At 38.3% G+C, this 16,310-nt stretch overlaps 1 protein-coding gene across 11 annotated transcripts in view; it reads right to left on the bottom strand.

Moving 5' to 3' along the window:
• Positions 1-7,382: 7,382 nt before the first annotated feature.
• Positions 7,383-16,310, bottom strand: part of Agfg1 (ArfGAP with FG repeats 1) — a 55,349-nt gene continuing 46,421 nt past the window's right edge. For 6 of the 11 annotated variants that reach the window (XM_036173770.1, XM_036173773.1, XM_036173766.1 and 3 more), the window contains 4 exons: positions 14,521-14,568; positions 12,377-12,535; positions 11,421-11,512; positions 7,383-10,672 (listed from right to left, as the gene is read on the bottom strand). In XM_036173770.1, coding sequence (XP_036029663.1) covers positions 10,613-10,672; positions 11,421-11,512; positions 12,377-12,535; positions 14,521-14,568 — 359 coding nt within the window. In that variant the 3' untranslated portion in view covers positions 7,383-10,612. The remainder of the gene's footprint in view (positions 10,673-11,420; positions 11,513-12,376; positions 12,536-14,520; positions 14,569-16,310) is intronic. The other 5 variants (XM_036173776.1, XM_036173769.1, XM_036173768.1 and 2 more) reach the window with 3 other exon arrangements.

Raw genomic sequence — 16,310 nt, 5'->3', positions numbered from 1 at the left:
AGAAATGCAAGTGACCAGCAACTGTATTCCAGCTCCTCACATGGCTAAGGTGGGATCACCTGAGCCCAGGAATCTGGGCCCCATCTGTGGAAGTGACCTTGGGAGGGAGGGAGGAAAGGAAAAAGACAAACAGATCAGACTTTATTGACAGAAATAAATCTGTACTTCCAGTGTCGATTTCCATATGCCATGAAGAAATCTGCTAAGGTTGGGATTAAGCAAATCAACAAGAACCAGAACAAGCAAATACAGATTTAAAAAAAAAAATAAATAAAGGACCTAGGGCCACTTTGTAAAATGTTACAACGGAATGTATCGAGGAAAATGAACACCTCTATCTTAAGGGTGAAATGTGTGAACCTAGCAAATACCTTTGTAGTTAACTGGGCCTTACAAATAGGAACCATGAAAGTTAATCTGCACTTAGATTTGAATCTTTCCAAACACCACTGTGGACACACGTGTGTATGAAGGTACCAACTAAAACGGCCTGTATTCTGGACTGTGGATGAAGTTGTTAGCCGAGTGCTTCTTAGCATGCGTGAAGCACTGAGTTTGGTCCCTAGCACAAATACCAAACAAAGCAAAACTAGGCACGGTCGTTCAACATCTTCAGCCACCCAGGAAATTTTGAAGCCAGCCGGGGATACATCAGATCCTGTCTCAAAAGAAAAAAAGGAACAAATAAACAAACAAACAAAACCCCTGGAAAACAGAGAAGGGAACACTTAGAAAGTATGTACCTCATTATGAGATACAATGTGGTTAACAAAATCCTTGTTTTAGCCAGGTACACATCTTTCATTCCAGCACCAGGGAGGTAGAAGCAGGTGGATCTCTACATTCAAGGTCAGTCAGGGATACACAGTGAGACATTGCCTTTAAAAAAAAAAAAAAAAATCTTGTTTTAACTGGGGTCCATACTCAGGGAAATGGGCAAGGCCAACCTGGCTTTTGGCAAAATTGTCTCAACAAGCCCCCCTCCCCACAACAAAAACAACAACAAAACAATCCATCCCAAACTCTTGTTTCCTACACAATTATGTACAATCATTTTCATTCTGGTGGGTTAAATGGGAACATGTAAACTCATAAAGAATAAAACTGCAGACTGACTATTTAAGATGTTCGTCTTTCCACATTTGTCTGAGAAAGCACGCCAGCAGCTTGTTTGTAAATTATTTCAAGTTCTGTTGTCCATTGCCACAACTACAGTTTCCTTTTTTAAAGGCCAGAGCAACAAAATAAAAAATGTGGTTGTATAACAAAATTTTGTTTATAAAAAAATGAGGATATCAGATTTACCCAGCTGGCAGTACATGGTTTGCTGACCTGTGACTAAGCCAAAAAAAAAAAAAGTGATCTGCCTTTTAATGGATCTATAGGACTAGAATGTTAAGCTTTCTACTTGATTTTTTTTTTAACATCTGTTATTTATTTCGTGTGCAGTGTTTTATCTGCCATGTATGCCTATGTATCATGTGCATGTGTGGTGCCCAGAGGGCAGAAGCAGCATTGGATCCCCTGGAATTAGAGTTCCAGATGGTTGTGAACCATCATGTCAGTGCTAAGAATTAACCCTGGTTCTCTGCAAGAGCATTCAATGCCATCTTTCCAAACCCTTAAATGCATTAATTACAGCAGCAAACTTATGCTCAGTACTCTTTACATACTTTAGTTGTCTAATCACACAAGTATTTGCTGCTTTCAAAAATCAAGTGATTAATTTTTACTTATACACCAAGTACCCTTCTGTGAACCCAGACTCAAATCCTTGTAGCCAAGATATGAATTTACACGTAGTACCCACTAGTTTTCTTGAGGGATTTTAGAGCAACTAAGTGGGCATTTTTTTCAACCAGTTCTTACATCAAATTCCCAAGTAATCTTACATCCAACTCCCCAAGTAATCGAGTTACTATTTTAGGCCCTGAACGTTCCCTACTTTAACATTAGCAAGGGCAGCTGATGTGCATCTGTGGGGCCAGCACTAACAATGGGAAGACATTGGCTGGCAATTTTAGTGTCTACCTACAAGCAGCACATAGAGAACCCAACACTGATGGCCTAGGTCCTCCGATCTGTGCGGTCTTTCTCCCCACTCCCACTCCTGCAGTAGCTTTCCCATCCTTCCCTCACTGTCTTTCCTCTTCTGGCTGCCCTTTATATCTCTTGGGTTTTCTAACTTGGAAGCAGGACTCACTGTATGCATCACTGCAAAGTGTTGCTGGGAGGACAGCTTCATATCTTTGAGTTCATGAGAACTGAGATTACCTATGCCATCAATGCAAGACTTCCTCTCTAGCATCTTAAGAGTTAATGACTCTGAATTATCTAACCTAAAACTAACCATAGAAGCATAGACACTAAGTAAATGTATGTACACCACTGGTTTGATAAAGGGTTTCAAGCAAGAAGTAAAAATTTTAAATTACAGAAAAAGACTAACAGGTATGACTTTACAAAGTCACAAAACATCGATGAACAGAAACAGAAATTACTTATGAAACACAAATCCTCATGTAATTTTACTAAAAGTTAACATACAAAAACGCCCAAAGTCTGTGCCACAAGGCTTGAACCCAGGTCCTTACACACACTACACACCTGTTCCACGAGAGCTACATCCTCAGGCTTACAAAACCCGATTGTAAAAGAGTCATGCTAGAAAACAGGTACGATCTCATGAGGTGATCTGCAAAGCAAGAAAAGATGGCCAGTCTCACACTATAATCCTTGAAATATAAAGTATTAGGTAACACAAAGGTCAGCTAACACCATCAAACCACCAGTCAGACAAGTATTTACACTCAAAATTGATAAGGCATAGGATTCTAAAAGCCTCCCATCTCATTATTTCGGCTACTAAGACTATCTAGACAGCTCTGTACAAAGATGAGAGGACTGGCAGCCTCCAGCTCTGAGCTGGGTTTGAAACAATCAGAGACCTGCACTCTGTAGTGGGCTCATCAAAGCCTTCTAGCATTTCTTTCCTAGTTACAAAGACCATTTTTAAAAAACCACAAACTGATACACTTTTAAATACCCTATAATTCTCCTGAGAGAACTTTATGGAAATTTTGTATGCACTGACAGTGATAACCAAACATTGTAATTGATGAAAATCTTGCAAAGATTCCAAAGAATTTTACTTAGTCCTTTAAAATCTTTTTTGGGGCAGGATAGTGGTGGCACATGCCTTTAATCCCAGCACTGGGGAGGCAGACCCAGGTGGATCTTCCTGAGTTCCAGGCCAGCCTGGTCTACATAGCGAGATACAGGTCAGGCACCAAAACTACACAAAGAAACCCTGTCTCAAAAAAAAAACCAACAACAAAAAAGATAACAATGATAGTAAATAAAAATAAAAATCTTTTTTTTGGGGGTGGGGAAAAGGGAAGTAATGTCTTGTTATATGGTCAGCCTCCACAGCACTAGAATTACAGGTATATACCACTATACCCAGTACTTTAGAACTTCTACTGATCAAAGGTACTACAAAAGAGAACATGTGGTGATACTGTGTTCCCCAAAATATTGTGCACCCTAATAAACTTAGCTGGGGTCAGAGAACAGAACAGCCACTAGATATAGAGGCCAGAAAATGGTGGCACGCATGCCTTTAATCCTAGCATTCCAGAGGCAGAGATCTGTCTGGATCTCTGTGAGTTCAAAGCCACACTGGAAACAGCCAGGCATGGTAACAAGAGTCTTTAATCCCAGGAAGTGATGGCAGGAAGCAGAAAGGTATTTAAGGTGTGAGAACCAGGAACTAGATCTGGTTACGCTTTTAGGTTTTTGAGCAGCAGTTCAGCTGAGATCCATCTGGATGAGGACTCAAAGGCTTCCAGTCTGAGGAAACAGGATCAGCTGAGGTGGTTATGGCTTGTTCTGCTTCTCTGATCTTCTAGCATTCACCCCAATACCTGGCTTCAGGTTTGTTTTTATTAATAAGACTTTTTAAGATTCGTGCTACAAGAACAGGATAAAAAGTAGGGGTTTTTGTTGCTGTCGTTATTTGTTTTTTAAGCAACACAGACTCAATTAAGATACCAGATTCCCTGAACAAACATTCAAAATCCAGACGTGGTGAAACTAAGCAAAGACAAAGCCATTTTTGTAGGAAGCAGACACAGGAGAGCCTCAGTCAGAGACACTGAGCTCTCCTTCTCCAGCAGCAAAGAGACTCAGCATCTCTACTCCTCTAACTACAAGCTTGTGACCGACACACAGAGGGCTTCTTCCAATCTCCCAGGCACCATGTTATATGAGGACACGATTGAAGAGGCCATCCCAAATGGTACACAAAGTCATGTCTTTATTTTAAAAAAAATTTTTTTCAATGTTTCACAATGAACAAGAAATTTGCTAGACTTATCTGTAGAGTATTTGCCTAGTGTGTGCAAGACCAAGGAGAAGAAACAATTATCAAAATCAGTAAGTTTTTATACCTAAAACCAATTCCTGCACCAAGACTGGGCTTTAAAAACCTTAACCTATGAACATTTTCCAAACACAGCCAGCTGAGCTGCCCACAGCCAGATAGCCCCTTCCCACTGTCCTTTGAGCTCACCACCTCACTCTGCATTTTCACTCTTCACATGCAGAGTGAGTTACTTAATCGGTTATTGAGTTGTTTTTACTCAGTTATTCAGTAAACATTCTTCATTAAAACAAACTTTTGTAGGAAGTAAGTCCTTTGCATAACTCTATAAATGCATATTAATTTCTGCAAGAAATCAGGATCCACTTGTAGAGTTGTTCCCCAAGCTTTTCCAAAGCAAAGGCTAGCTTAACTTGGAAGACAATGAGTGAAGTCTGGGTGTCAACCAGTGGACTTGCACTTTCTTCTCATAAACACAAGGGTCGCTCTCCAGGCTGAGGTGCATGAGGAGATGCAGAACACTGACAAACAGTCTTCAGGCCATTCTTTTAGAAACAGCAGAAGTCACAGGTGGGGGGACAGAAAGAGTAAGGAATAAAATAAGACAGGAGATTCCACAGCAATCACACTGAATGGCTTCACAATTAAATTTAAATGCTGGGATTTTCCAAAAAGTATTTAAAGACAGACTATTTGCAAGATATGAAAAAATCTCTCAGATGGAAATACAAAAACAAATTTAAATAGCTGGTGAGTCTCAAAATAGAATTACCTGTTTTACTCAAAGTTTCCTATCAGACCAAATATTTTCATATAAACATATATATTTTAAAACATGTTCCTCCAAAGGGACATCCACTCCTGGGTCCTGATGCCATTTATATGATGGGATAGTGCTGCATGTGGTAAAATATAAAGGTGTCCAAGTTAAAACAAAGGAACAGACTGCAAAATTTTGAACTTTTAAAACGAAGAACCATGAAAAGCATGCATAGATACACAGACTGACATAATAAAAGACAGCATTCCTGAAAACTATGAAAAATACAGAACAGTATTCCCCTGGGGTGTGAAAAATCAAGTCAAAGAGGGAAATGCTCTGTGTTTACCAAATAACCTGTGGACGCTGCACAACAGTAAAAAGCCTACACGTCATTTAGAACATATGAAAACTTATAAGCCTTTAAAAACCTGGCTCTACTCACGACACTCTAGGAACACTGACTATGTAACATTAGTTTACAACCTTTGCTGCCTCAAGCCCCTGACTTAATAGTCATAATCACAAGGCTCCTTGAGTATTTGTTACGATTGTAACTTAGATAACAAGTGAACAAGATTTTGCAGAACAAACCAATTTAAAAGTCTGATCAAATGAACATGTTTTTCAGCAAATAAAATGTTCTCTCTAGGATTTTTTTTTTCTTTTTACAAAATTCTGTATCACAATATTCTGTTTTCATTAACCCCCAAAGAGTTAGATGCTGGACAAGTACAGATTTTAAAACAATGAAACTACAGGTATAAAACATGCAGAAGGGATAAGGTATTAGATACACCATCTTGGCAGAACACTTCACTGGAAAAAACCAATATAAAGTCCTAAGTCAAAGGAAAAGATGTCAGAGAAAAGCCCGACCTACCTTTTCTACCTATTCAAAAGCTTATCCCTAAGAGTGGAATTTATGATCAAGAACACTAGGGTGGGAGACAGAAGCCCTTCACAAGTACATGCTCCACCCATGGGACTCAACTCAAGTCTTGAGAGGCACTATACCAGGTGCACATCAGCAGAAAGCAGAGCGCCTGTATAGCCCTATACCAGAGAAGTCCATTGTCTTCTCCAAACCTTGCACAGCACTTGGACACTTCCAAATTATAGTGTCCTTTCAAGAGTAAACTAGTGTCCAGATGAATCACTAATAATATAAAACTCTAGGTTTTTGAAGTCTGCATACAGTCATCAAAGGATGGATAAACCTAGTCAATGAGTTGCAGACTCCCACATCACAGCTGTGGAGTCTAACAGGCTCAGGAGATGCATTTCATGATGTCAGTCTGCTAGTCAAATGAGCCTGCTACTAAAGAGCAGCTTCCCGTTCTTTTCTTCAGATGGCTATGAAACACCAGCACAGTCCTGGGTACACACTGGATACACATAAGTACACCTTCACTTGTTCAAATACAACACATGAAAGGCAAATTAATGATATCGCTTTTAAAATCAACAAACTTAAACTGATTTGAGGATAAATTCAATACAATAAACTAATTTATACAGTTTTAAAATTTCCTTTAAAAAACAAATTTTAAAATTGTAAGGGGAAGAGACTACATAAATAAAACTCACTCTCTTTGGGCTGAGGATGTCGTAGAGGTAAGAACTAGTAGCTGGCTGCTCTGCTTCTCTGATCTTTCAGCTTTCACCCTGACATCTGGCTCTGAGTTTTTTTATTAAAAGACCATCTAAGATTGGAACAACAGTAAGTGCCCCACACAATGAGTCACTGTCAACTTGAGGGACAAGGCTATCCCACTACTCTAAAGTTAGTAAGATTCTAAGCAGGGGAGGTGGCAAGGCGGGAGAGTCTCTGTAAGTTTGAAGCCAGCCTGGTGTACAGTGAGTTCCAGGACAGTCAGGGCTATATAAAGACCCTATCAGAAAAGAAGAAAACAAAACAAAACAAAAAACAAAAACTCAGACTCTACAGTGTAAATGGCACATAGTTCATCAAAATATCAAAGAATTCATGATAAATGATTTAAGTATTTTTGAGAAATACAGGAAGTGACTTGAAATTTCAAAATAAAGAAAATCTAATCACACCTAAATATGAAAGATCAATTTAATCCAAGTACCTTCTCCCAAGAATAAAGGCTGTAACGAGCTTACCTGTTTGTTCTATGCCTTGCAGATTCTATTATATGAGTTGATAGAAGAAAACCACTCAGTGAGTACCTGATACGTGAAAGAGTGTAAAAAACACCACACTCATAATATATCACCATTAGTACTTTAATAATAGTTATTAATGTTAAGAAGTTTATGATTTCAACTGGAATTTCACTTCTTCCCAATAAAGGTTCAGAAGGAACAAGGTTTCCCCACAGGTAAATGTACCAGAAACACACAAATTTAAAGTGCTGTGTTCTCAAAATGCGATCTGGGGACCTGTAAAGTGCTGCACCAGGTCAAACTGCTTTTTTACTAATTCTAAAGACTGTGTGCACCTCTCTCACCATCTGGCTTTCACAAGTGCACAGTGCAGTTTCCAGTGCTTTTCTGCTGTGTGATGAAGAGTCAGAATGTAAACAGTTTCTACTAAGCCTGACATTGAAAAGGCCAGCAAAACAGGAACAATATTTCTTTCCATTTTGGAAAAGTTGTTTATATCAAATCTCTAGGTTAACAAGCAATAGGACTACTACAGCCATATTTAAAAGTTATGCTTTGGAAATCCTCCTGTACTGATTTGCAATATAACTTAGAAAAACTCAAGTTTCATAAACAAAAGCTCTTTGGGGGATCTCAACAGTTATAAAAACTATGACGATAAAACATGTTTCAGAAATACTGGCACAGTGACAGCAACCAGATACTCTCTTGACTTTGCCACTGACAGGAACTACTATAACCAAAGCACCTCCCAGATAGAGGTGTTCTATTTACAGAACAAATGATCTTATGGGAGAGAATGACAACCTATCCTCGATCTCCAAAAGGATCAAAAATAAAACATGCCTTGTGTCTTTTAAAAGCGAGAATAAGATGCTTTTAAACTTCACAGTTTCTGCCACCCTTAAAGACAAATTAATTTCTGATCAGAGACACAACAGGGAACATGTTTCAAGCAATATGCTAGGAGTGTGAAGATCCCCTGCCTTGTCACCCTGAGCACTGTGTTTCAAATGCTCAATACAATGATTCAAACTAGGAGCAAAACAAATTTAAGCCTAAAAGAAGTGGATTTTTAAGAGGAAAATCATGAGAAAACTCACTTTAACAATGGAGCTTTTCTGAATCTAAGTACTTGTATTTTGATTATGAGCACTCATACAAAGTTAACACAGGTTCCCCCCATTTAATTACACATCTCAAGATCTACTAGAAAAAATAGTCTTTAAAACTATTTTGATAACAATTGTTTAATTTACTTAATAGCTGGAAAGCCTGGTAGGTTATTTGGGTAATGGCCTACAATTATATAGTCTAACTTTTGTACATATGAATTGATTTGAATCTAATACAATCTCAAACAGAAGTTTAAAGACATTAAGTTCTCTTCTATGAAAATAGATGAAGCCTCCAAAATGTACAAAGAATTGAAGACTATGCCCAAGGTGTAGCCAGGCCTGAGCAGCAATAACTGGATTCCCAGTGGCAAGCTGCTCAGAAAGGGCTGAGTCTCAGGCATGTCACTTGTCAAGTACATATAAAGCACACCTTCCACTAAGGAGGACAGCAGACTGCAGCCCAAGTAAACACCCAGACTTTAAAGCATGACGGTAATAGCAATCACTGCAAAATGCATCCAATATGAATAAAATGTTGGAGCAAACTGATGCTTACATCACCTAAACCCAAACTTTAAAATTGTTTAAATCGCTTTCATACAGGCATTACATACTATGTATGCAATTTTAGCTTTTTGGATGGCACAGAGTCATTACCAAACGTACTAACATGGCTGTCCTCTAGACCAGGCTGGCTGTCCCTGTGGCCTTTGCCAGTGCAGGCTTTCCATATTCATTTTGGACTCCTTCCTTTCATCAACATAAATATGCTATGGATCAGTAAATCAAATTATCAAATTATGAAACTCTCACATTCAAAGAAACATGTATGATCTACATAGAGAATCAAGACTTGGGGGCACTGTTCGAAGCTTTTTTTTTCCTTAAGTCATTTCAGTTCTCTTAGTTGTGTTTCATTTTGAAGAGAGTGTCAGATGAACCTTGGGATGAACAAGGCATTACTACATATAAATATTTAAACAAGTTCATTTGAATATTAACAAAAAGAAAAACTAAACTTAGTATTGATACCTTTTTATACAAAGTATTTCATCACTTTAAGGTAACATTTGGGTTCCTGTTTCTTTACCCCAAAACAAACACAAACAAATGTTCTATAGATAGTTATCAGTCTGTCCAGAAAGTGGGGGGAGAGAAGCGGCATGAACTCAGGTGCATCATGTCATAGTCAAGGCATGTCTGCTTCCAATACATTCAAAGACAATGAAAATGGAGAACAGAAAAAAAAATAGTTAAAATAGGTCTTTTGCAGTCTGAGAATTCAAGATCTTTAAAAAATATTTGTAAATACACATACATGCAAATTCTCCATATTTACAAATTTCACAAGATTAAGAAGCTGCAGAGAAATTAGAATAGCATGGTGAGTCTGACAAGCTACATGTAAATGCTTTTCCACCGTCACACCCTGAATATAGTGGTCCTAGTAGTTTAAAACATTTTCTACATGGCCTTTTAAAAAAAAGTTAGTCTCTAGAAGTCTTTAAGAATTCACGATGTTCTCAACTCACTACTCATTATTTAAGGCCACTTTGGTAAAGGCATTGCAGCAAGAACACAAAAACAATAGCATATTTTCTAATATTTATTTTGTTCACCTGCAAACTGTAGCAAAACATGATCAGCTTTATTCCGCAGACAGGTGTCCTTCACATCTTTAAAGAATTTAGCCATGTATAAATAGAAGAGCTCTTTAGAAGGAAAAATTCAAGAATGAATAAAACCTTCTGATTTTGACTTTGAACTTTCCAGAGTGATGCTTCAAATGATTTTAGTCATTCATTCCAAGACATATGACAGCACCTTAAAAGTGGCTGATCTATTCCCCAGTAACATTTCTCACATAACAATGTGTTAAAGTTACAAATACTGATATGCACAAATAGCTAATTTCTAAGAAAAATATGTACAGTACTGCAGCATAATGAATGTGGGATCTGCAATAACTTAACATTAGCCAATTTTTAATGTACATGATGCCGCTACCTTTTTCTGCCAATTCACAAGTGAAAAGTTGTTGCTGAGCCCTCTGTTTCGCACATATTACTTGGTGTTCAATATACAATACAGGCTTTTTTAAAGACTTCTCTCATGTTTAAAGCTAAGATCAGTGAAACAAGACAACAGTGCAAGAGGCGGAGAGATGTATTATGATCACATAAAAGTTCGTTCCAGTACAGTGTCTGTGTAAGGCTATAAGAAAGGATTGGTTGATGAGCTTCCTGTTGGAAATTGTCCTGTTGGTGCACCAGGCTGTTGGAAAAAAACACAAGGACAAAATAAACAGAAATGTTTGTATGAGACGAAAGCATTAAATTGTACTGAAATTTATAACTTCAAACTTTTAAGAATTTTTATTGCCAACCTTTATTCATTTCTGTTGATGTCAACAAACTAAACCACCTTCTACTTGTTACAGACTATACTGTTCTTTCATATAGATTTGTTTATATAAGTGCTTTAATTCTGTCTAAAAAGGAGCCTGGCACTTAAAAGAAGTACTTGTACCTTCAAAAAACAAACAAAAAAAATCTCATTTCTTAAGACTCCTTTCCCCTAAATCCAAAGGTTTCTTCAAGTGTAATTCTGACAAGAGTGCATGTATTTCATATTACAAAATAGCAAATCTAGGCCAGGCGGTGGTAGTACATGCCTTTAATCCCAGCACTCGGGAGGCAGAGCCAGGCGGATCTCTGTGAGTTGGAGGCCAGCCTGGGCTACCAAGTGAGTTCCAGGAAAGGCGCAAAGCTACACAGAGAAACCCTCTCTCAAAAAACCAAATAAATAAACAAACAAACAAATGAATAAAATAAAATAGCGAATCTATTATCCGTACTTTGATTTGCAACTAACTTCTTACAGGCATTGTAAGGGCCATACATAATCTATAACATCATATTAACAGAACACTAAGTTGTATGCAAGAATAGTCACATTCTGTTTTCCCAGATTAATAAACTATAACTTATTTTCTAAGGTGCTAAAATTGAAATTCACTCACCATAAATGGATTACTCGACACTCCAGCAGCTGCAACTTGACCAAAAGGGGTTACCACTGGTTTTGTTTGTCCAAATGTTGCAAAACCTGCACCTTGTTAAAAAGAGAGCCACCAATTACAAGCTACACTGCCACCAAGAGACGATCCCAATTTAGAAGTCTCATAAAAATTCTTACCAGATGGCAAAATAAAATGCAACATTAGGTCGGTCTCATGTCTTTTCAGACACCAGAGACAAACTTCCTAAGGCATTTATTAAGAGCCTCAGAGCTCTGAAACAAACTAACTCAGCCCAGAGTAGGTCACTGACCTTCAAGGACTTAACTGATAGATGGGTATGTGACTACTTGAGGGGGGCATATGGCCAATACAGTGGATTCTACACACCACTACAGTATTTATGAAACATGTCATCATTTATGACTATTCTATGCACTGTATTTCCTAACTACTGAATGTATGAGATCCGAGAACATTCTTGAAAAGTATGGATTTCAAACTTCAGCAAGTAAGAAATCAGGTAAGAAGGGCTAAGTCAATCTCCTAGCCAGTCACCAAAACAAAATGCAAGTACATCACTGTCACCTACTTAAGAGGGTTCATCTAAAACACCACTACACCAAAAAGGCACGCCAGCAACCATTCTTCACAAAAATACAATTTCCATTTCAAACCAAGAAACATGAGAACACAAGACGGACTTATAAGACAAAGACATGAGTAATTCTAAGAAGAGCTTTACAGTCACTGAGGTTTCCTAACACATGCTCAAGGAAATGTATAAAACCACAATCTCCTTATGTATAGTCCAAACTTCCAAAGGCTTTCTGCTGTAGTCCCCACTCAGTGCACAAGACTACAGCAGTCTAAGACAGTCTTCATCTCAAGAACTTAACTTCACACCATGTAAGGGGCACTGACATCAATCACGCAGCTAGCCAAATGTTGGAGCTTACCATTGGGCTGTTGAGAGAAAGCTGTCTGTGGAGGAAAAGCTGCTTGGGTCGGGAAGGCGGGCTGCTGGAAACTGCCACTAAAGCTGGTGGGGAGACTGTAGGGGGCAGGAGTTCCAAACCCTGCCGGCATACTCATGGACGCAGTGCCAAAGGTTGCCGCTAACAAGAGAAACATAGCGGGGGGTCAGAGACACACACACACAGCAATACACAGTCTGGAATATACTGCACTTACCTTGAAAACACTAAGACACACATTAAGGGGATATGAAACCCCCAAATCCTGACAAGTCAGTATAGATTAGCGCTGTCTACTGTAACTATAATATAACCTAAGAAATTTTGTTCTGAAATGCAGTGACTAGAAAGAAACTACTAAAGTTATCATTTGAACTTCCCCCACCCCAAATTTCTCTAAGCAATTACATAACGTCAAATAACAGCCTGCTTTCAGAAGCCAGTCATACTGTGATGTGTACAGGAGTATATATTCTGGGTTTGAGGCAGTTTTCCTGTATCTAATTTAAAAACCCTAACTTCAATTACTAAGGTTCATGTTTCTGTAGAAAAAAATTTAAGACCTCTTAAAGAGTTCATTAAAAATAATAGGATTATAGGGCAACTAGGGTGAAAGGCAGGGCATTCAAAACTACAGTTTTATAACTACAGCCAAAGACAAATGAAAGAAATTCTATTTAAAACACTAATGCAATTATAAGAACATAATAAGTTCCTACTAATATATATATATGTGCATATACACAGCTTTATATGTATATATACACACAATATATACAGACATAAATGTGTGTGTATATATACATGTACATACACACACAAAACACACACACACACACACACACACACACGGACACGGACACGGACACGGACACGGACACGGACACAGACACGTACTTCTACACCCCCATTTCACAAGTCGGGAAGAAAATGGAGGCTATCTAGGGTTACTCAGCTGCACAAGTTGGTATCAATGCATGAAGATTGGAAAAGAAGTGCAAAGGCCATTTTTACAAGAGATGACTACCAGGCCCACGGGTCCTGTGTCCATGTTACTAGCTCCTCCTTGGCTTGCTGTGCTTGGTAGGTAAAGCATGAGCTGGACTCTATGTGGGAATCACCAATATTTATGTGATATGCCTGCATCAAGACCTATTTACATAAACAACCACATTTATGAACAAACTCTCACTTGAGAGATGTGCAGTAGTGGAACGCTGTGTGAGTAGGAAATATGTAAAACAGCACCTTCCCATGATCCAATGGTGTGCTTGTTATCAGGAAGGACTGAATGAAGTAAGTGACAGTAACGTTCTTTAGCTGTGCACTCCTGCTTAAGGATACCGGGAAATACTACTGTCAAAGCATATCAACTTATTTACTGAATCTCCTGATTTCAAAAACTTTACCAAACTGGTGACTGAATCAAGGCAAAGAAATTAAATATGAAAAGCACTTCATAAAATGTTCTTATCTAAAAACAAACAAACTGAAAAGTGTTACAGCAATCCTAAAGTTTATGACAATGCAAATTTGCTCAAGGGATCTAATTAGTTAGACTCAGAAGGTTTCTGGTTTTTACGTCTTTACTAACTGACAGGATGGGGGAGAAAAGAAGAACAGGCTATTGGGAAGCAAGTGAACGAATGAAAGAAAGAAAGCCTGAGCACACTGCAAGGAGGGAGACAGGAGGGTGTAACTACAGACAGAATGCGCTGATGCAGCTGACAGGTGACTGCAGAAAGCACTCAAAGCAAAGCTTGGACAGTTAGGCAAAACCAAACTCCATGAGATAAAGCAGGAAAACAATTTGGTGCATCAAAAGGTATCAATCACTTACAGTACTATGGATTAAAACATAAGAAAAATAATCAAAATAGCTATTAACATTCTACTGTGACCATGGAGGTAAGCAATAATGCTTTTCAGTATTAAAAGATAAATCATTTATATAGGATTTTCGTGTTACTTTAAATACAACATGACCTTGATGCCACACATCCATGCCCACTCCATATTAAAACATGGAAATAACTTAACTCTACATGCAAGGATCCAGAACACTAGCAGAAGCTTCCACAAGCAGCTAGACAAATTGCCACACATATCTAGTTGTGGCCACCTACCAAAATGAGCGTGAGGGAACACTTGAGAATGCATTGCTCCAGAAAGGCCTTATGGGAAGCCATAAAGAGACCAAGGTCAATCAAGTTATGTACAGTTACTGTTAAAGTAAAAGTTAATTGGTTTCATTAAAGTGCTCTAGAGTTAGAACCAAGTACTGCCCACAGGGGGTCACAGGAATATACAGTAGAAACTCACCCACAAAAGAGACCTCTTGTTTCAATTACATTTACGACATTGTATCATGACACTTTGAACAGTTTAGAACTATAAATACCAAGTGAAGAAAAACTACTGAAATATATCCTTAAAAACAATCCTTCATAGCTGGGTACAACAGCTCCTACTTTAATTCCAGCCTGGGGAGAGGGTTATCTCTGTGACTCTGAGGCCAGCCGTATCCTATATAATGAATTCCAAACCAACCAGGCCTACAGAGCGAGACTCTGTCTCAAAATAAAAGTAATCTTAACTTTGTTTTATCATGTGAAAATATAACTATAACCATAGAAACAGTATAGTAAGAGCCAGGTATAGGGGCATACACTTGAAATCCTGACAAGTATAGAGATGGAGGCAGGAAAATCAATAGTGCAAAGGCCAGCCTCAGCTACAAAGTAAATTCAGGGCCAGTCTGGGCTACATGAAACCTTATCTCAACACACACACACATGCACACATAGATACACACACAGTAAGCATCATGAGACACATCCAAAAAAAAAGTTTCTTTACCAACTGAAACTCCAAGTCTTGAACAGAGCACCTGAATAACACCAGAATGTTTTCTTTACAAGTCAAGACATTAACTAGAAATAGCTAAAAATAACTTAAATGAGCTAAGAATTATGAGGAGAAAAATCATCAAACATATAAAATTAGAAAGTGAGTCAAGCACCTTTAGTTGATTTAATGCATCCTGACTGACAGACTGGAGAAAGGCATCCTGTGCACGACTCACCCGGTGTGCAGGAGGACAGCGCTTCATGTATATATGCAAGTAACAGAACAGACTTAGCTTACTGGAGTGTACAGCTCTATTCTGCTGTTGTTAAATAGTCTGGATTGGGGTTATTTCTATGCATTTTAGACTGGAATACTTTTTAGATTAGCAAAAATTGGAGCCCCAGGGTGATAGAAGGAAACAACTCTGAGTTTGGTTCTGTCACTTTCTATTCTATGATGTTTTTAACTGATACAAACTTTAGTTTCCTCATTTGCAAAGGGGATGATGGAAGGACAGAGATAACAGGACCCATGTACTTCACAAAGCTACTATAAAAATGAGTTCATATACTATGTGAAAAGTAAAAAAAGTATTTTTCTTGCCTATATAAATAGATTTTATATGGTGTTCTAAATTTAGCAAAATTTTGCAAAGGGGACTGGTACAATTGGTAAAGCTCCTACAAGCACAAAGTCCTGAGTTCAATCCCAGAACCCATAGAATCACATCTTTGTCTTTTGGCTAAAATCCATGTGGATATTAACAGACATGGCAGCACAGGCCTGTAATCCCAGACTGGGGAAGAAGAGACACAAGAATCCCTAAGGCTTCTAGGTCAGCAACTGTAGCCAACTTGGTGAGCTCTAGGCCAATGAGAGACTGTCTCCAAAGAGGTAGTAGATGACATCCCTAAGGATGACACCTAGTGTCATCTTCTTGCTTTATGAACACACCCATGTGAGCATGTGTACATGAACACAAACACATTTTTAGAGTTGACCAAAAAAAAAAAAAAAAAAAGTTGGCAAAGAAGAGTTCTGCGATAAAAAGTTTGGTCAATTTAAT

Source organism: Onychomys torridus, chromosome 23 (genome assembly GCF_903995425.1).
Source record: "Onychomys torridus chromosome 23, mOncTor1.1, whole genome shotgun sequence".
NCBI lineage: Eukaryota > Metazoa > Chordata > Mammalia > Rodentia > Cricetidae > Onychomys > Onychomys torridus.
This window is presented reverse-complemented; position numbering and strand designations above follow the sequence as displayed.